We start from the raw sequence: 20,921 nt of genomic DNA, 5'->3' as shown, positions 1-20,921 counted from the left end.
GGTGCAGTCGCTATTTCAGATTCGGGGTTTTAGTGAGGAGGTGGTGGTGCTGTGTGTCTTCTGTGAGCCTCGTCGGTCCCTGGGAGGCTTTAACTTCCTGGAGGACCGGCCCGCTGAGTGTCGTCTGGTTCTTACCCCAGGGGTCTGAAAACTGTTCGTAAAGTGCGCACACAGACTCCCGGCGGGCTCGGTTGTGGGAGCGCAGCCCCGGATGAGACGGTCACCCTGGCCTGTCGTCTGTGACGCGACCTGCTCAGGTCTCTTCCGTTGTGTTTATTGGGCTATTTTGTTGCGCACTGAGTTCTGTAAACACTTTTCCCCTTCTCACCTGTGTCTTGACATGTCACCCTCCTGTTCCCTTGCTCTTGGGCTCCTTCTTGCTCAGCCTTCATTTCCCGGGAAGTTTTCCTCTGCCGCAAGCTCGGGCCTGAGTTCGGCCGCCTGCTCTCTGACATTCTCGGTTCTGACTCATTCCTGTGTTTCTTGTATCATTTCTTTTTGGTCTTCAGCTCATTCTGAAATATTCGGTCCTGGGCGTGGCTTCTGCTGTCCGCGAGCAGCGGCTTTGTGGGGGGCCTGCCCTCAGCACTCCTCTGGCTGCTCACCTGCACGTGGAATTTGGCCTCTGGGTTTCCAGGAGCAGGTCAGGCAGCGCTCCGAACTCCCCCCCACCCCCAGGCCCTCTTCACTCCCCCGCTTCTCTCTGGTGTCCTGTGCTGCCTGAGCAGGGCCCCACACCTGACATTCCTCTGTAGTACAACCCTCTTCTGGAGGGGGCTGGACAGGTCAGCCTCAAGGGGCCAAGGTTGGCTGCAGTCCCGTGAGACCACACAGGGACCCCCTGGTCTGACCTCATGGAGGAGGCCGAGCCTCTCTTGGGTCAGCCATGGGTCCTTGGTTGCCCAGCAGGGGCTTCCTGTAAAAATGGGGGACACTTAGTGGCTGCCCCACTGCTGACCACACTTCCTTCCCACAGATGTGGCCGCCATGAGGGCTTGTGGCGCTCTCCAGGGTCTTGACGCTGCCTCACGCCTAGGGGCTGTAATGTTGTCTGCGGGGCTCTGGTTTTGTCATCTAGACACTCTTGATATTGGGCTGGAGGGAGGAGCTCTGGGGGATGCCGAGACCATGCCATCACTGCCCTTATCCCAGAATCCCTTTCAACAGCCCTGCAGTGGCGGCGTTGGCAGGTACAGATACTGAGTACTGTGGCCTCATCGTAGCACTTCTAGGGCCCTCCGCCTCTGCTCCTGGAGCCGGCTGCCAGTGTCCTTGCCGTCCCTCTGCCCACACCTCCCGCTCCGGCTCTCCTCTTGTCTCCTGTGTTGTGTAGTTTGCTGCCCGTGTCCTTGCCGTCCCTCTGCCCACACCTCCCGCTGCGGCTCTCCTGTTGTCTCCTGTGTTGTGTAGTTTGCAGCCCGTGTCCGTGCCGTCCCTCTGCCCACACCTCCCACTGCGGCTCTCCTGTTGTCTCCTGTGTTGTGTAGTTTGCTGCCCGTGTCCGTGCCGTCCCTCTGCCCACACCTCCCGCTGCGGCTCTCCTGTTGTCTCCTGTGTTGTGTAGTTTGCTGCCCGTGTCCGTGCCGTCCCTCTGCCCACACCTCCCGCTGCGGCTCTCCTGTTGTCTCCTGTGTTGTGTAGTTTGCTGCCCGTGTCCTTGCCGTCCCTCTGCCCACACCTCCCGCTCCGGCTCTCCTCTTGTCTCCTGTGTTGTGTAGTTCGTTGTGGATTCATTTTGATCCTGCATTTGGGTTTCGGAGCCGATAAATGGTCTACTTCTTTCCCTGCCGAGTTGGAAACCCAGAGGTAGGAGTTATGTGGGTGGAATCCCGACACACTGTGTCACTTACAGACGTGGGACCAGAGGACACATCAGAGACATGTGGCCACCATGGGCCTCTGGTTGCTTGTCCCCAAAGCTGCAGGCCCTCCCCTCGGGCAGAGCGCTGCCCGGTGGACGAAAGGTGCCAGAGGCCCTTTCCCGCCAGCAGCATGTTCAGTGGGGGTGAGCTCCGGCCGGCGCCGGCCCCCCTCTCTCTGCTTCGTGCCCTCCGTGCGGAGACTTGGCTCCTCAGGTATCTGGAGCGCAGCGGCCCGAGGCTGTCTTTGAGTGGCTTATACAAACGGACCTTTTCCAAACTATATTGTTTTTCTCGTATCCCTGATCTAGCTTAAACTCTTGAACAGTTGTAGTTTTTAAAACGTGTGTGAATTTCACTCAGTGACGTTATGGTTTTTCTTTTTCAGGACTTCAGACAAGTGTGAAGAGGCTGTCTGGTGAGATTGTGGAATTAAAGCAGCACCTGGAACACTATGACAAGATCCAGGAGCTCACCCAGATGCTGCAGGAGAGCCACAGGTGCCCGCTCGGGAGGTGTGGGTGGAGGCGGGGCCAGCCCTAGTCATGTCGTGGGGCACAGAGGAGCCCCTGGTGGTGCCATGGCAGGTGGGGTTCCAGGCCGCGTGTGTCTCTGCGTTGACTTGGAACTTCCCTGAGCTTCCCTTTCTTAAGGAAAAGCAAGTCCCTTCTTGCTGCAGTACTCTGTGAGGTGTGACCTGAGGGTGTGACCAGGAGAGGTGAGGGGCACAGGAGAGATGGTGAGAGATGCCCGATGTCCTGGTCGGCCAGGACTGGTTCCTGTCAGTTCTCCTAGAACCTGGAGACTCCACCTCTACTCCTGGCTGTGTGCTGGGTGGTGAGAAGAAAGGAGCTGGGGGTGTGGGGATTATCAAGGCAGAACCTCAGTTTTCATTCAGAGAATTGTGTGCTGGGAAGCAGGTGGAGGCTGAGTGCGGGGAGGAGGTCAGCCTCGGGGAGGAGGTGTGCCGCTGTGGGGGGCGAGGTGAGGACAGGCCATCTGCACTCAGTGCAAGTGCAGAGCCTGAGCCCAGCTCACCCTTTCTCTCCTGCCTCCGGCTGCGGCTACCACGGCTCCCCCTGGGCTTGAGTGCAGTGTGGCCACAGGTGGAGCCAGGCTGTGACCTCTCAGGGAGTCAGCGGGCCCATCCCAAGCACAAGTTGCAGAGGGGAAGGGGCTTCTGAGAGATGAGCCGTAGCAGAGAGAAGGGAAGGGTGGCGGTCACAGGTGTAGGGAGGGGGCGGTTGAGGCAGGCTCGTCCCCAGAACCCGACAGCCCCCATCTGTGGTGCGGCGGGCTCCATGTGGACGAGGCGAGCGTGCAGCGGGGCTTCACGCGCACTTCGCTCTGGGCCTCCGCCAAGCCCATGGCTGCTCCCTGGTGCCTGCACAGCGGTCTGTCCGTGGCGACGAGCGTCTGTGGGAAGATGATCCCATGTCCATCTATCCCTTGTCCCTGCTGACTGGGGTCAAAGGGCAGTTTGCAGGCGGCCGAGTGGGCAAGTACAGTGCCGCTCCCTTCCTTAGGTGCTTGTCACCGTAGAAGTGGCTGACAACACCACGAGACCAAGACGCCGAATTACACTGTTACTACGTCAGAATTAGTAAGGGCCCCTTTACATTTGACCAGGGGCTGGAAATACACCAGACTGTGGGTTTTCTTTGGAGTCAGAACGCTGTTTTGCTGGCTTTACAGACTGACGGTTTTCTCAGAAACAGGCGTGGCTGGGGTGGCGCAGCAGCCCTCCATCGCGTGCCCCGCTCCTCCGTCCGTGCCTGCGCACGGCCTGGCGGCTCAGGGCTCGGGTCAGACCTGGCGCTGCCCAGTCTGGAAGCGACGGCCAGATGGAGGGAGCCGGTGGGAGGCAGGAGGGTGTCGGCCTGGGAACCTCGCCTGGCCAGGTGAGGGAGGACGCTGCCCAACAGGAGGCAGCGGGCTGGCCTGGGGAGGGGCTCAGGTGCGGCCCTGTGCTCTCCTCCAGCTCCCTGGTCAGCACCAACGAGCATCTCCTGCAGGAGCTGAGCCAGGTGCGGGCGCAGCACAAGGCCGAGGTGGAGCAGCTGCACTGGAGCTACAAGGAGCTCAAGAAGACCATGGCCCTGTTCCCGCACGGCAGCGCCGGCCTCGGTGGCTGCTAGCCCCAGCAGCGCCGCACGCCCAAACCTGGCCTCCAGGGCCCGTGGCTGGCGCATTTGTATTTGTTTTGCCAAGCCTAGTAAAACGTGGGCTCTCTTTTCTACCCGGTGTGTTTGTTGGCGAGAGCTGGGTTTTCTGTTCGTAATTATCCCAAGTTGTGAAACGTGTTCAGGGCCTATAGCTCGGTTTTCTAAAACATCCTGAGAAAGGATTGATCTGTGAGTCAGTGAGTGAGGATACGCATGGTGTAGTGTTTGCAGAGAGCTGGCAGCCAGGATTATTACTCCTCAGACTCCAGCAAACTGCTCCTGTTTCCTGAAATACAACTGAGGTTTTACCCCCAAAAAAGGATTAGCCTAAGACAAGAAACATGGATATATTCTGAGACCAACATTATTAATTTTTCATAAAATACCTCGAGATCAAATGCAGTATTTTCCTCCCCGATGTAAAAGAGAATGGTGTCTGATCACTAAGTGATTTTGTGTGACACTCAGTCCTTGCTTGATAAACTAATAGGTCGTTTTAAAAAGTGGCTTTTTATAAATCATAACTGATTTTTCTTATTGAATTCTTTTATAAAACACGCTATGCGCACGTACCGAGTGAGCAGGCACAAATACTTTCAAGACTTAACAACAGTGACACTTAGAGTTTGGGGAAACATTAAAAAGACTATTTCACGGTACTAACATCCTGCACTGAAAGTATCTGTATCTACCACCGCCCCACCCCCTGCCCTCTGACTCGCAGTGCGTTTCTGAAAATTAGAGCATAATGGCAAAATATTAGATTTTTAGTTTGGCAGCTTCATATCTTGTGTAAATACTTGCTTTCTTTGATAAAACAGAGTCATTTTTTAAAACAGTACTTGGTTGATTTAGGAAGAAGAGCGCGCAGGCCTAGAAGAATGTGCTCGGTGGTGGCTGTCCGTGCTTCAGGCTCAGCCGCGGGCGCCGGGGGTCCTGCCTGTCCCTCAGACGTGGCCTTCCCAGTCCCCTCCCTGTCTGGTCATGGCTGTGTCTTTCGGTGCATCAAATGTGGTTTTGTGTGGGTGTGGGGTTTCTTTCATCATCAGATCATTTTTTATTAATTTAGAAGATTTTAGCATTAATCCATTTTAAGCTTGTTAAAATGATCACCAAGCTATTACTTTATGTTTCTCTTGCATGGGTTTCATTGAGCTTTTTAGATTTATGAGTTTATCCTTTTCATCAGATTTGGAGAAGTTTTGGCCGCCATTTTTCCACAATTGTTATTTGACCCTCCCTCCCTCCTGGGACTCCAGTGACAGTCAAGCCAGACCACCTGTGGAGTCCCCAAGCATCCCCAGACTCAGGTCTGTTTTCCCGTCTTTTGTTCCTGGCTTCAGTTTGGGTCATTTCTACTGCCCTGATCTGCGGTTAGGCCTGTATGTATAGTGGATTTCTAATTTCAGAAATTGCATATGTTTTTAGTTCTGAAATTCCATTTGGTTCTTTCTTACTAACTTTTTACGTCCTGTTATATTCCTGTCTCACTTCACTCCCGAGTCAGGTTCCTGTGGCCTTTGCGGTGCGTGACTGCCGATCGCTCCCACCATGGTTACACTGACGCTCCCTCTGTTAGAAGCGTGGTAGTGTCTGTTGGTCTGTTCTCAGCACTTTCGTGTCCTTGTTCTTGAGGGTGTGTGATCTGTAGTGCTTTCGGACGTGGCCTTTACCAGGTTAAAGCAGCTCCTCCTATTGTTAATCTGCTAAGATGTTTTTATTGTGAATGGATGAATTTTATCACTTTTCTGCAGCCATTGAGATGACTGGATGATTTTTCTCCTTTATTCTGTTAGTGTGGTTAATTACAGTAATTTGCAAATGTAAAAACAACCTTAAACTTCTGGGTTAAGCACAACGTAATAATGAGCTTTCCCTTACAAACCTACTGTTGGATTTGGTTAATATTTTGTATAGGATTTTATATTGTGGGTACACCACTCAGTGTCTGACTTTTCATTATTTAAATTCTCTGGGTCTCTACTCCCAGTGCCTGTCCCCAGGGTGTTGTGAGGAGTACGTGGTAATTACAGTCAGGTCCGAGGACCAGTCTGGCACAGTGAGCGCGGTGCGGTTGTGGCCCTAACAGTGGTAACTAGTTCTGTCTCTCTGGGGATTTTCCTTTCTGGTGCCGTCCTGGTCCGGGTCTGTGCCACTGCACTGTCCCCAGGAGAAAAGTTCGGTTGTGCATCCTTCCCTGCTCTCTAGGAGAATCCAGAACAGGCTGTGATTATCTCTTCCCTGAGTGTTTGGCAGAACCTGCTGAGGAAGTCGGTTGTGCCTGGCATTTTCTTTGTGGGAGATCTTTGATTATTGGTTCGATTTGATTTATGATTAAAGGGTGTGGCAGAGCCTGTTCTCCCAGAGCACCCATCCACTCCTTCCATTGACCAGCCCCACCCCCACCCCCACAGCTGGTTTGGGGCCGTGTGACTCATTCTGAGTGGGACAGAGGAGAGCTGCCGGGCCGCTGCCGGGGGCCTCCCTCCCCCAAGTGGCCTTGCTGGTGGTGTCACAGACCAGCAGGCCTGTTTCTCTCCCATTGGAAGAGATCCCTCCTTGACCCTGACCAGACGCTGTGTAAGCAATGAATCTTGTGTCCAGCCACTGAGGTTTTGGGGGGTTTCTACTTAGTAGTTACTTACTTAAGGATAGGAAGTGCAGGTTTTCCATTTCTTCTTGAGTTTTCATAAGATTTCTGTCTCCAGGATTTTATTCATATTGCCTGATTTTCAAATTTTTTGGTATACTAATTTTTCATGGCATTTTAATGGCTTCAGCATTTGGGGTTGTGTCCCTGTGACAGGTGCTGGGCAGTTGTCCCTTAAGCAAGAACTTGCTGTTCAGGGAAAGGGATGCAAGTGAGAGATGGCTCTGCCTCAACTCTCGAGTCAGGAACCCACCGGGGCGCCCCTCACCGGTGACGGCACAGGCGGGGCACAAGGGCCAGCTGTGGGGCTCCTGCATCGCGGGCGAGCCCCGGTGTGTGTCCTGCTCCGGCGCCCTCCCCACTGCCTGGAGGCCGCCCTGTCCCCTGGCCGGCGTGCGTGCTGCTCCTTCACGTGCTCTCCTTGCTTCCTCTCCTGCACTGCGGCTTCTGTCCCTTTGCGTCTGCAGCTGAAATTACGGACACGTTGGGCTTTCAGACATCACTTGATCATTCTCCTTCTCTTGCTGGGTCAGCGGCTGTAACCCGTAGTGACGTGTGTTGTTCTGTTCCGTTTCTTCTGTGACTGTCTCCCCTCTCTGCTGTTGCCGTGTTTAGGTTATTTTCCTCACCATGCTCACCTCTGTGGGTTTGGAAGCCGAGCGCTCTTTCTGGTGCATCATCACAGTGTGCGGGTGCCCATTGGGTCAGGACCTCTGCTCTCCCCCCGTTGCGTCCAGGAGCGCGTACCTCCCGGGGCACCCCTTCTGGCTTAAATGGGATAGTTTTCCGGTGCCTCAGTGAGATCTTTATTCCCACACAAAGCCCCACGTACACTGTTCACCTGTGTTCACTGTTCGGTCTCTGTGCCGCTTCCCTCCAGACACTCCATCTGTGGTCATGTTCCTCTGCACTTAGAATTGCTTTTAATGTCTACTGGTGAAAATTCCCAGTAGGGTCGTCAATGCCTTTCTCTTCATTTTTGGAAACTGTATCACTGGCGTAGGATTTCAGGTTGGAACTTACTGAGGACGCATTCCTATCTCCGGGGCGGCTATAGTTGTGTGTAATGACTTCACGTGCGTCCTCCTGGGTCCGGGCCCCACCCTGGGGCCGCACCCGCACTGCGTTAGACCACGCCTGGTCCCACCATGGCCCCTCCCAGGGCCTGTGTTAACTGTCAGTGCCCCATGCGTGACTGCTGGTAAAGACACGGCACCTTGAGGGCGACAGAGCCACGTTTCAACACCTTTATTTATCACTTTACCAATTGGACACACAGTGTTAACAACAGCAAACACAGGAGGAGAAATGTGCAGACAGACACGAGCTGGTTCACTAAAGGGTTGCAAGCCAGGCCTCGACAGCAGCCCTGATAGGTGACACCGTGCCTCACGCTCTGGGGAGGGAGAGGAGGGCCACCCAGATCCCACAGACGTTCCTGGTGAGCGCGGCGCTTCGATGCCCGCGGACGTGCCTTTCTGAGTCAGAACACCCGAGACGTCGACGCTACTTTACCATCGTGCTGATAAAGTGATACACTCAGAACTCCCTAACGGTAACAAAACAGTGTAAAAATATATTGCATATATATATAAATTTATTTCCCTTTCCTGAAAAAAACTCAGTACAAACTAGTAGTATACGATCCCTTTCAAGTTTAAGTTGTGCGGGTTTCCTTTGTTGTTTGGCTTGATTTGGGGCTTCAAGAGTCTAAAGGGAGAGAGAAAGCATCTCGAAGGTCAGGGTGACCACTGCCCGGCCCCACATGGGGCCGTGGCTCCACACGCCCCTGGACGAGGGCCGCACCCTGAACCGCCCAGTCCCAGCAAGTGTTCAGTAGTAAATCATTAGTGCTGGGGAGCTACTCGGGGCCAGTGTCTTAAGGACATTCTAGACTATTGGGAACTTCACAGTACAGCTGAATTGTCAACCTGGCCTGCACAGGACAGGTGACGACAGGGAGTCCCGTGTGGCACAGGCCGCAGGGCAGAGCCAGCACCCGCTTTCCCCATGAAGGGCCAGGTGGGGAAGATGTTAGGTTCCTCCCCACCACTCGATGTGGTGCAGAAGCAGCCACAGACGGTGCCTGAGCACAGGAGCGTGGCGGGGGCCGGAAAACCATTCAGGGAAGCCGCCTGGTCGCAGGCACGCGCGTCGGCCCACTGCCACAGTCCCTGTCCACCGCGCAGTCAGAGGGACGCCCGTGGGCTGTGCCGAGCGACCACGGGGACAGAGCAGCATAGACAGGACGCGGTGCCAGTGACCGTCTCTGCGTCCCTGTCCCCCGGCTTCTCGCATCTGATAGGATTTCCGTCTGCCTCAAACTTAGGACTGAGGGTATTAGAGGTGTAAAAATACTCCAGTATAAATATACCTTCTGCTACAACTTTCTAAACTTACGTGATTTGAACTTCATTTTGGTAAAGCTAACTGTGTTACTGACCACGGCCTCGTTGCCCATCCTATGACGTTAAATAGAAATAAATAAGTATTCTGGTGTGATCAGTGTCGAGCGCCCTCCTCCCTCCTGCGGCTGCCTTCTGGTGCTCTGCCCTCCCTGACGGAACGCGTCCTGTCTCCTGCGTGCCGTGCAGTCTCGTCGATTCACAGATGGACGTTGGGTTTTTAGTTAACCATGGTTAGTAGAAGCATAAAAACATGCGGTGAAGACACACACCCTGCCTGTGTGTTCTCACTGTTCAGACCCTGACGGAGGAGCATGCGTGTGCGTGTGCGTGCGTGTCTGCGCAGGGCAGCCCAAGCACGTGTTCTGTGTGCAAGGGCTACACGCAGGTGCAGGGACGGGTGGAGCAGATGGTTTTAAGCCGACAGAATGGTGACCACTGAAGCCTCGTGACTGAGGCTCTGCCACCTCTCTCCCTGTCCTGACAGAGGGGAGGCTCTGACTGGGGGAGGATGCCATCTGAGGCGGCCTCAGGGTCCTTGGGGACAGGCAGGGGAAGCAGTGGAGACCACAGCGCCTGTGTGGCCAGCCGGACCTTGGTGCTGTGGGATGGGGTGGGCCACCAAGGGGGACCAGTTGAGCGCACTTGGTTCTCACTCAGGCCCAAGGGGAAGCTGCTATTAGAACAGTCAGGAACGCATTCGGGGACATTCGTCAGAAGTGAGCCGTTGGTTTCCTGTCAAGCTGCTGGGCTCCGCTAGGCTGTGGCACTGGTTTCTCATGTAAAACGGGGGCTCCCGCTGTGGGGCAGGCGCTGTGGCAGGGTCCCCGAAGGGGGGGCAGCTACGTGGTTTCTCTTGTTTAGATCCCAGTCTCCCAGGGTGTTTTGCCTAGAGACCCCGCCCTGGGACAGGAGACAGACTCCGGGGGGTAAGGGGGCTGCAAAGGGCCAGGGGACATCCATTCCCTGTACATACAGACAGTGGCACAGGGACCCCACCCCTTTGTTCACCGCCGGGGATGCGCACTGTGGGGGCCGAGGTCCTGCTGGATTCCAGCATCCATGCTTCATCATTAGCTGCGACAGTGGGGACCCAGCTGCTGATGGGGAGGAGGAGGGGCCCCGCGCCTCTGGTGGCTGGCGCTCCCCAGCACGGTGCCTCACGGGGTCTGGAGGGGAGGCCTGGCCCTTCCGTGACCACTAAGGAAAACCTCTTCGGCTTTGGACACAGAGCTTTCTGGTGTGTGATCCACTTGTGAGAAACACATGTCGCATTCAGAGTTGCCTTCAGACGCATTTCCCACGTTCTCCTCTTGCCTCTGGGTCGTCACCAGCGTCCAGCCTGGGGGAGGATGGAGGCGTGCAGGGCGGGGGTCCCGTGTCCTGCCTGCTTCTCTCTCCCTCACCACTCGGTCCTCTGTGGTCCTGCCTTCCCTGCCATGGAGTGGAGGCCTGGCCAGGCAGTTCAGGATCCCCAGGGTAGAAAGTGGAGACAGCGGTGTGACTGTGTCTTACAAGTAACTCAAAGCCCGCCGTCCATCATTTCCTTTGCTTGAATGCACTGGCAAGTCCCAGACCCTCTGAAGGAAGCTGTTGGCAAGGCCAGTGCCCATGGCTGGTTGAGGCCCTGCCGGGGGCGTGAGGGGAGGCCCATGAGTGAGGAGCCTACCGGAGACGCCATCCCTTCACAGGGGCCATGCTGGGTGGGAGCATGGGTCCCAAGCTCTTCTGCGCAGATGGGGGACTGTCCCCGGCTCCAGCAATGACCGTCGTGCCCTTTGGGCTCAGGGACGTGGGTGCCTGTGCCGCCACTGTGCTGGTCTTTATTTCAGCCGCCTGTGCTGCGTGCCAGGCTGTGCTCAGGAAGGGGGTACCCCCGGTCAGCCAGCTGCCCTGGACACAGAACAGTGGCGAGGTGGACGGGCTCTAGGAAGCATCTCCCTGAGGCTGCCGTGAGCTTCTTCCCAGGCCTGCAGCCAGGACCACACAGCCCACCAGTCACTCGCCAGGCTTGGCTGAACTTACGCAAAGGGACATACCGCTGTGGGGCCATGGTGAGAGGAGCGCCAGTCCTCTGCCCCCTGTCCAGCCTCACAGAGAAACCAAATGCCAGCTAATGCCACGGGCCTTGGGGCCCTCCCCGGCCCGCCTGTCGTGTGGTTTTCTGCACTCCGCAGGGGTCAGGAGAGGTTAGGGAGAACTCACCGTGGAGACTGAACCACTGAGGTTTGTGCTGCATGCTAGCGAAGATGGAGCGGCCACGTGGACCCACAGCCCTGAGGCCCCAAGTGCAGGGCAGGGCCCCGGGCAGAAGGCGCCTCGTCCTGCCAGCAAAGCACCTGCGTGGGATGCCTCAGCCAGCAGGGTCTCCTGACCCAGAAACACGGGCGGCAGGAGAAAAAGGGGCAGACACGGGGTATTCCCAGTCTTCCCTGACCCAATCTGAGCATAAACACATGTCTTACTTCTTCTTAGAAAAGCACAATGAGGTGAATCGTCTGCCCTCACTTTCCACTTTGTCATCCTCGGGCTTTGCACTTCAAACCACGTTCCTTTGGTCCACCGCGGAGCCTCTCCCTGGCTCACCTTCCTCGCTCGCCAGCCTCTGGGTATGCGACGTGTGTGCGTGTGTGTCAGCATGTGTGTACGAGCATGTGCGTGAGCGTTTGCAAGCGTGTGTGTGCGCGCGCGCACTCGAGCATGTGTCCCACCTCTCCACACCCCCACGGTGTCCTGTTCGGGGCTCACTTTGTTTCCTCGGTGCTGCTGTTAGTGAGTTAGCTGTTGTTGCCCTCGAGGCTTCTGGGTGGGGTCTGTAGGTCAGGAGGTTGGTGCCGCCTCTGACAGGGTCTGTCCCGCTCACCCCCGTGGCCCGCCGGCTCCTGTACAGTGGCCCTTTGGCCTGTGAGCCAGGCGGCTAGTGTGGTCTGGTCCCGGGAGACACTTTGGGAAAGGCCATTTGTGGATGGCCGGCGTTGGACGAGGCAGGTGTGTTATAAAAGGTCAGTGAGTTCAGGGGCCCCACCCGGGGGTCAGAGAGAAGCGTGCTGGCCCCCGGGCAGGAGGAGGCCTGGGTGTCGCCCCCACAGCCCGGGCCCCAGAGTCTTGAGTTCTGACCAGGGAGCACAGGAATGTAATGAAGTGTGAGGTGGTGCAGGCCTCGCAGGAGGGGCCGCTCCCGGGCTGGCTACTTGCCCCCCTGCACCTTCTGGTCGTAGGTGCCCGCGTGCTTGTAGCCCGGCACGTAGCCCGACTCGTCCACCAGGTCCACACGGCCCGCCTTGCCCTTGCCCCGGCCTGATGGGTCGAAGCGTTCCTTGTGGGAGCCCGTGAACTTGGTCGTGTCCGTGAGCCGAGATACGGTGGGCGAGGAGATGGCTTTCTGCAAGGGGAGAGAGCAGGCGCACGCGCCTGAGCCCCAGGAGCCGAGGCCGTGGGCTGCTGCGTCAGCCGACCCCCGGGGACGATCGCTTCTGCTCTTGGACCCCAGACCCTGTGGGCTGTGCTTCCCAGGGAGTCCCTGCCAGCCACACTCACCGTCACCCCCGAGATGATGGGGGCCTTGCCCTCGATGAGCCTGTGCACCTCGCGGATGGCCTCCTCGCTGCTCTTGTCTTTGAATCTCTTCTTGGAGAGCTCTTCAAGCGCCTCCTTGAACTGCTCGAATGTGATGGTCCGGCAGGACTTCCCTCTGAGGGAGAGAGCACTCAGGGCCGGCCCGGGCCACTCCCCTCCACGGTGCACGGCCCTGCTGACCTCAGGGGTCCCCCGCCCCTGCCTGGGGACCCAGTGACATTCAGGGACCCCCCCATCCAGGGACCTGTGACATCGGGGGACCCCCATCCAGGGGCCCACTGACATCGGGGAACTCCCGCCTCTCTCCCATGGCGGAAACCGAGTGTAACGTTAAGATACAGAATATGCCCCTCCCCCGCCCTGGTGTGCACTGTTTATGCCCAACAGTCGGTCGCCATGGGCAACAGCAGCAAATATAAATTGTCTTGGAAAAAAGCTTAAAGGAACCACACCCTTTATGAACAACTGGACGTTCAGACAAAGTTGCTGTCTGGTTCTACATGGGGCGCGTGGTGTCCGCTCGGAGCAGGAGGGAAAGTCAGGGCAAGAAGCGTGTTGCCGCTCAGCCGCACAGAGGCCGAGTCCTGCCTGGGGCCACTGCAGCCCGACATCCCCGTTATCACGCAGGGCGGGGGGTCGGGGGGGTCCCCTGTCTCCTGGGACCCCCACTGCCCCTGCCTGGAAGCCACTCGGAGCCAGGTCAGGGCCACCCACCCGAGGGGCACAAGGGGGCCTGGAGGCAGGTGCAGCCCTGGTCATTTCCCGCCACAGGCCATTCACAAGATTTCAGGAGAGTTCTAAACTGGCTCCGCATCCTGTGTAGTTTTAGCTAAAAACCATTTTTGCCACTCTGGCTCTCCCCTGCTGATCCCCTGGGGGAGCCGTCAGTGTTTCAGAATAAGTGGTCCCGTGGAGGCGGCTCCCCGTGGTGCAGGGTTACCCTCTCAGAGCAGGACCCTGAGTGGGACGGCCCCCCAGCACCCCGCAGGCAGCTCTGTAGACGTCCCCGAGCAGAGGGCCTGCAACAGCCAAGAACAGGCTGAGGGACCGAGAGCCGCAGAGCCACAGGGACACACCCACACGAGGATTCCCACGAAGGAGCAAAGGCGGTCCAGCGGAGAAAGACCGCTGGCGACCCAGCTCTGAGCTGTCCTTGCGGCCTGTACAAAAACTAACTCCTAGTCCCAGGTCCAGCAAAAATCCCAAAACTGTAAGCTTCTGGAAGATTACCTAAGAGAAAATCCTTGTGACCTTGGGTGAGGCAAAGATTTCTTAGAAATGCCACCAAAATAGTAAAAGAAAAAAAAAGGAATTGGAATTCGTCCAAATTTTAAAAACCCTGTCGTTCATTCCAAGACAAGCCACAGACTGGAAGGCGACACGTGCACACACCTGAAAAGGACAACCCTTCAAACCCGGCGACAGGAAAAACCCAACGTGAAGCACAGGAGCAAGATCTCTGACCGGGAAGGCCGTGGGCCGCAGACCGAGCCCGCGAGAGCCGCGTCACGCTGTTTGCCAGACGCAGTGAGACCCCCGCGAGGGCCCAGCGCGCACCCGCCGTCCGGCCACGGTGACGAAGGAGTGGCCGCACGCGCCTCGGGAGGATGCGGGCAGCCGGGCGCTCGGACGGCCGCTGGGGCTTCAGTGGGGCATCCGCTCAGCAGTTTGGCAGTGATGGCCCCACACCCCACGCCTGGGCTCTACGCGGAGAAACACACCCGAGCGCCACGTAGACGACGTAGCCAGGTGTCCTTCAGCAGTGAAGCCATGGACAGCACGCACGGGGGCTCGCGGGCACGTGACATGCTGACCAACAGCCCACAGTCAGGAAGGGCACAGACCCCCTGCCCGGCCGAGTCCGTCCTGAGGCATCTGTCCCCGCCGTGACCGCGCAGCAGGAGCTGGGGACCCGGCGGACACAGGGCTTCCTGAAATCCACTGGTGGGCCGTGGGTTCTGCTCCCGAAGCAATCTGTGTCGACCCCCATCCAGCCTCTGAGCAAACCAGGCCGGGGGCGACAAGGTCGCCACAGCAGCTGCCCTGCACGGAGAACCCTGCGTGCCCTGCCGCCCGGCCGAGGCCCTGTTTGTTTGTCCTGGGCCATCAAAGGCACTCCTGTCCCTACTATTCACGCCGTGCCCGGGTAGCATGTGGGTGCCAGGCCTGACGGCCAGCCCGGTGACTGGCCGCCGGAGCACGCAGCTCTCTGGGCACCGCGGCACCAGGCGCCACCAGTGTGAGTCACTGGGGCTGGGGGTGGGGGATGGCAGGCGGGGGCACCCGTCAGAGGCCACATTCAGATCTGGTGGACATGCAGGCCTACGGCTGACTTGCCCGCTCCACCTGGCTGGGCTGGGTGTCCCCAAGTGTCCCCCCCCGTGACTGCCCAGCAGGGAGTTCTCCCCAGGGGACCTGGCGCCCTGCTGCAGAGAGCCGTCCCCAGTAAGTTCTAGAATGACAATGCCTGTGTCTTCCCCAGAGACACTGATCACATTACGCGCCCTCTGGACACAGAGTGAGCCTGTTCTCCAGAGTTCACAGAACTGGAGGGTGTCCCCACAATGAACCCCCCTCTTCTCCCCTCTCCAGGCCGGGCTGGCCAGCGCCCTGCTGGAAAGCCAGCCCAGTGGTAATGGGGTCACTGGTCACACGTAAGGCCTTGTGAGCTGGGGTTTCACTTTGCTTCCCAAGCCCTGTATCCCCCAGGCCTCCAGACCTAACTCCAGGTGGGCAGGGGGCTGGAACCTGCCAGTGCCAGAGGTCACCCAGGGGCACCTGGGAGCCAGGCAGGGACCAGTGCAGCCCTCCAAAGGCTGATGGATGTGTGTGCCACCCAGGCCAACACCAGGCAGGCTCCCGAGCTTCGGGCCGAAACGTCCTAGGGTCGAGCATGGGGCCACGACCTTCTTACAGCACCTCTGTGAACCAGGACCGAGGGCACTCCCAGGGGCACCTCTCTGAGCAGTGGCAGCCAGCATGCGGGGTCATCACAGGTAACTTGCCACTCAGGTGGGAGAAAGCTGCTGGCTCTCCTTGCCTCCCTGATCAGCAAACCCAGGGCCCTGGATGATCTGTCCAGACAGCCGCCTGGCTGGCCAGGGTGCCAGTGGGAATCCACTTAAGGCCCTGGTGAGGCTCAGTGGGAGGAAGGGGCGTCTGGGATGTTCCCTGGGGCCAGCTGGGGTGGGGTGGGGCCACTGGGGGAGCTTCGCTGTGCGTGTGACCTGGAGCAGCTCCCGGGTGCTCGAGGAGGACCACCGACTGCGGTCAGACCGCCCTGGCAGACAGTGGCTCTCCCGCTCCTGCCCGGGGCTCCCCGCTGCCGCGGACGACAGTGATGCTGGGGGTCTTTAGGGGTGCGTGCAGGCCCTGACCTGCCTGAAGGGGCAGCTGTGGCTCCGACTCTGAGTTTCTTCCCCCAAAGTAGGACAGAGCCACCCTGGCATCCCCCTAACTTTATGCTTGCTTCGTGCAGGGCCTGGGGCGGGGCTTGCCCTGCGAGGACACTCCTAATTGCCATCCTGGCTGTGGCTGGGGGTGGGCCATGCAGACAGTCGCACTGAGGTCTCTGAAACCATTTCTGGGTGTTTGGGAAAGGTCATCCTCTTAAAAGGCCGTCATGCACCGGGACCCAGCGCCCACATCAACCTGGCGAGGGGCCTTCGGGCTAGGACTCCCTGATTCCTGTCCTGTGTGGCCGTGACCCTTGGCCGAAGATGTGCCAGGCTGTGCACTGCAGGGGCTCTGCACTGCCCCTGGGGCCACGAGAGGGCCCCGCAGAGAAGACTGGGCCACATGGCCACTCTGACACCCCCGCTGACCCTGAATGCCCCCTGGCCTGGAGGGAGCAGCCGAGGGCAGGAAAGGCCTAGTGTGGGGGAGGCCCTGGGCAGACCCAGGGTGGGTAAGGGTTAGCTCTGTCCTTGGCCGGCATCTCTGGGACGTCAGCGCACACACGGATCTGCCAGCTCCCCCTGCCCCTCCCGTGGGCGCCCCAACCCCGCCATTGTGCTGTCCTGCACAGCGGTAGAGAGCATCTGCGCCCTAGGCCAAAGGCTCAGGTCCGGGCTTGCAGCTTCCTGCCTGAGACAGTTCCCACTGTGTCCTGGCCGGGGTCATGAAGGGTGTGGCAAGAAGGCAGCAGGTTGGTGGCCGGCAGGCCCCAGGGAGTCCCGCCAGCCTGCTTCTTCCTAACCTGTTCAGACGCCGGCACACCCGTGTTGCAGGGGAGCACCCAGAAAACAGGCGTGTGCGTGGCCAGGAGAGGCTGCAGCCGAGACCCCCACCGCACTCTGCCCCCTGGGGCCTGGCCTCTCCACCTGTGCCTGACCCCAAGCACACAGGCAGGCAGGAGGGAAGGGCACGTCGTCGTGGGGTCACGTCTGTCAGGGTGACCTTCCTACTATGCACACCGAGTCTGGGTTAATTAATATTTCAGACTGACCCCATCTGCTCCGCGGGGTGGGGAGGGTGCAGAAGCTTTTGTCTTGGTAACAATAGCGTTCAATCCAGACCTGGTGTGGAGCTGCAAGAAATTTGTTTAAAATTTAACACATAGTAACATCAAAACAAACAAGCGCTGCCGTGGCAACGGGCCCCAAACAAAGCCCGCAGATACCCCGGGCTGGCGCCACCGCCCGCGGAGCCATGGCAACCGCCCGCAAACAGAGAGTGGGCTCCTCTCCACCAGTCAGCCACTCGACAGTTCCACGGCCGTGGCCGCCACTTGGAGAAGCTGTGTCCCGAGACCCCATGGACCAGGAGTGCACATCCTCGCCCAACACCGCCCTCCTCACAAGGCCAAATAAAAACACTTTTAACAGGCTCCTCGGGGCCTCCTGGTGTCCTCCCGCCCGTCCCTGGCGACCCCTTCTGGGGACAAGGGCATGGGCCCCCCGGCGCCGCACCCTCCAAGGTGACCAAGCCTGTTGGGCCAAGGCTCTGCGCCTGCTGCCCGGTACGGGGCCCTGTGGTGTGACTAGCTCCTGACCACAGCCCCTTGCTAGGCTGGGGCCACCCCTGCCCACTCACCAGACAGCTTCCCCCAACACCAGGGGTCTCGAATGGCCCTGTGCTCGGCAGCGGGGAGCCCACTGCACCCAGAGGCCAGGGGCCAAGCCTCAGCCCCCAACTGTCTGAGAAGCTGACACCCTGCCTCCCAGGACAGGGACAGCAGCCAGATGGGGCTCTCTTCCTGGTGCTCACGCGAGTGACGCCAGCGCCCGCAGGCGGGCAGAAGGGCCCCTGTCCCTCTGCCTGGGTGGTAGGCTGCCCATGCCTCCTGCACACAGGGTCTTGGGGCCTGTCCAGGGCACCCGTCCTCAAAATGAGCCACCTCCCTGCCACCAAGGGTGTGGAGAGCCTGAGTTCTCCCTGTGAGTGCGTGTGCGTGCATCTGTGCACACGTGTGTGGGCTCTGAGTGCATGTGTGCATGCGTGTGCAAATGCCTGCACGCAGCGGCCTGGGGAAGGAGCGAACGGTGACCGAGGAAGAGCTACCATCACCTGTCCCCAGCAGCTGGATGTGTAGGCCAGCGCCAAGGGTGTGGGAGCCTGTGGTGCTTCCTGGTGGGGTGACCCGCCCCTGCGCATGCCACTTCCTGCCTCCTTCCCAGCCCTTCTGGAACCTTCCCCAATGGACACCGCTCTGAGGTTCCTCTGCTCTTGGATCTGTCCGTGTCTCCTGGGTGCACAGGATTTCCCACGGCCGGTGCTCAAGGCCTAGAGCGCACACCCGGGAAAGAGAATGGGGAGGCCCCGTGGGCCCTCATCGGAGCTCCTGCTGCCTCCACCGCCCCCCCCGTCCCCCGAAGCATGAGCCCGTCTGCTCCACCCACTGACGCACGCGGTAAATATGGCTGCTCTCCTTGCCTCTCCTGGTTGGTGTGCAGGAGCACGTGCTCCGCTGAGTGAGTTCTGTGCCAGAGACGCCTCCCAACACGGCCACAGGCTCCGATCGGGCCTCGGGCTCGGCCGGCAGCAGCAGCACATGCCCGAGCTGGCTGACCACGGCAAGCAGCCTGCACGGGCTGCCCGGACCGGCCGTGGGGGGCCGCACCCCAGAGCTGGCCTGCGTTTCTTAGCGAGGACGGTGGGCCGGATGGCCCGGTGAGCCTCTGATGGCCTCTCCACCGAGGACGGGGGCCGGAGCCGGGTCCCTGTGCGAAGAGCATCTCCACAACTGGATATCAGACCCGTGGTCACAATCCTGGGGCCACAGAGAGCTGGTCCCTGCAGGCTGCCAGACCGGCGCCCCGGCGTGGTGGGGGGGGGGAGGCAGGCTCTGCGTGGCTCCCTGGTCCCCAAAGGTCCCGAAGCTCCCCCACTCAGAGACATGGGAAAGGAAAGGTTGCTGCCCCTCCTGGGAATGTCATTGACCGCGAGGCCACACCCACCAGCGACTCCCAGGGTCTGGCCCCTCAGCTGCCATGTCCAGTGGCCCCTGCTCTGTGGGGTGACCCTGGGGGTCAGGCTGACTCAGCTGAGCAGTGCACAGCCCTTCATCTCCAGGGGGCAGCTTGTCGCTGAGGAGGGACTAGTGGGGGCTCCAGAGGCATGGCACGAGAGGTCAGGAACCCACGTCCCCGGTGCGTGGGGTCCAGGTGGGCTGGGCCTCTGTGAGAAGGGCGGACAGCTTAAGTCAAGGCCCAGCAGGTCCGTGAGCAGGGCTGGGACGGGCAGGGGTCAGCCCAGAGGTGACATTCCACATGGAAACTGAAGCCCGGGACGCATGGAGGAGGGTGGGACCCGAGTGCCCAGCTGGGGACAGAGGTGGGGGCTGGTTTGTTCACACTCACTCCTCCATAGGCTGCGTCCTCAGCCTCCACAGGTGGGATTGGTGGGGGGGCACAGGGTGAGACACTGACTGGACACTTGGGCCCAGACGACACCACGTGAACGCCTAGTCAGAGGAGCGGTCTGTCTGGTGGAGAGCCATCCAGATTCAGGGACCACTTCCCTTCTGCACAGACCACGGAGCTGACGAGGGGCCCCAGAGGTCGGGAGTGCTCACCTGACCTGTGCATGGGCCCTGCCCCCTGGACACGGCAGATGTGAGCAGATGGAGAGGCAGGGCCAGCCAGGCCTGCACTGTTGGCCCAACACCTTCCCCTGGGCTCCCAGGGCCTTAGCCTGGTCCTGGTGATGAAGCCTCTACCTTGGGCCCCATACGAACCACAGAGCTTCTGCCCCTGACAGCACCCGCCTTCACCTCCTCCCCCACCTGCACCCCGCCTTCACCTCCTCCCCTACCTGCACCCCGCCTTCACCTCCCCCACTTGCACCCCAGCCCTTTCCCTTCCCCTCTGACCCTGGACCTCGAGAATGGAGGGCTCACTAGAACCCCCAATCCCATAGCGATGGCGTCCCTGGGGACTCTGCTTGGACTGTAAATTCTGACTCGTTCCACCTCTGCCCCTGGGACCAGAAAGGCCAAGTCCCCTTTGCCTGGCGAGTGCTCTGCACTACTGTATTCTGACTTTCTGGGGCTGCCCGTGGGGCTCCTGCACCCCACACAACCTCCTGGCTCTGGGGGAGAGCCGACGTGTGGCTCCACAGTGCCTGACGGTGACGGCGGCCCCCGTGGCTTCGGGTCAGCCCGGGAAGGCAGGGCACCTCCCTGGGAAGGAGACACACTGGATTCTGGGGACACAGAGGGAGGAAGCCATCCACTGCTGAATGCACCGAGGAGCCCAGCCATTAACGGGGACGGCACCGGGGCATCACGTGGCAGATGCCCAGGTGACAGCCACACCCTGAACGGGGTGGACACGCGTCAGAAATACACGGAAAGCGCTTTTCCAACAGGAGGTGACAGCAGCAGATGCCAGCTAGCCTTGGGGGCGCTGCTCCTTTTCTCAGCTGTCGTCAGGACATTTGAGGGCAGGAGGCACAGTGAAATGGGGGGGCGCGTTACGATGCCTGATGTGCGCCCGTGTCCAGAACGAAGGACGTGCACACACACAGGAGGCACGTGGACGCACTATGTCACCGAGTCCACGGCAGACACACCGACGCCCACCGTCCCATCCCCGACGCTCAAGTGTGAACGTTCCCCCAGGGCGCGAGGCTCCTGCCAGCACCCCACCTCACCCTCAGCCCCCAGGGCAGCCCATGCTGACGGGAGCTCTGCGGCCAGACCAGCGGCCCCCGGGCAGCGCCGCCGACCTGGGCACCCCCGGCATCGTACCCCGAGAAGGGAGGGGTCTCGAGCGCCTCCTCACTGCCCGTTCGCCACAAAGCCCGCGGCGGGGGGGGGGGGGGG

The 20,921-nt window shown here is 59.6% G+C and overlaps 2 protein-coding genes across 4 annotated transcripts in view; one reads left to right on the top strand and one right to left on the bottom strand.

The window, feature by feature from the left end:
• Positions 1-4,096, top strand: part of CEP72 (centrosomal protein 72) — a 29,386-nt gene extending 25,290 nt beyond the window's left edge. For 2 of the 3 annotated variants that reach the window (XM_040630589.1, XM_040630588.1), the window contains exons 11-12: positions 2,248-2,359; positions 3,841-4,096. In XM_040630589.1, the coding sequence (XP_040486523.1) occupies positions 2,248-2,359; positions 3,841-3,997 (269 nt within the window). In that variant the 3' untranslated portion in view covers positions 3,998-4,096. The remainder of the gene's footprint in view (positions 1-2,247; positions 2,360-3,840) is intronic. The other variant, XM_040630590.1, reaches the window with a different exon arrangement.
• A 3,811-nt stretch (positions 4,097-7,907) lies between these two features.
• Positions 7,908-20,921, bottom strand: part of LOC103679268 (tubulin polymerization promoting protein) — a 13,391-nt gene continuing 377 nt past the window's right edge. The window contains exons 2-3 of the mRNA XM_040630591.1: positions 12,617-12,770; positions 7,908-12,461 (exon numbers count right to left, since the gene is read on the bottom strand). Of these exons, the coding sequence (XP_040486525.1) occupies positions 12,267-12,461; positions 12,617-12,770 (349 nt within the window). The 3' untranslated portion in view covers positions 7,908-12,266. The remainder of the gene's footprint in view (positions 12,462-12,616; positions 12,771-20,921) is intronic.

Source organism: Ursus maritimus, unplaced genomic scaffold (assembly GCF_017311325.1).
Source record: "Ursus maritimus isolate PB19 unplaced genomic scaffold, ASM1731132v1 scaffold_15, whole genome shotgun sequence".
NCBI classification, from domain to species: Eukaryota; Metazoa; Chordata; class Mammalia; order Carnivora; family Ursidae; genus Ursus; species Ursus maritimus.
The sequence above is the reverse complement of the archived record's forward strand: the minus strand, read 5'-3'. Positions and strand labels throughout refer to the sequence as shown.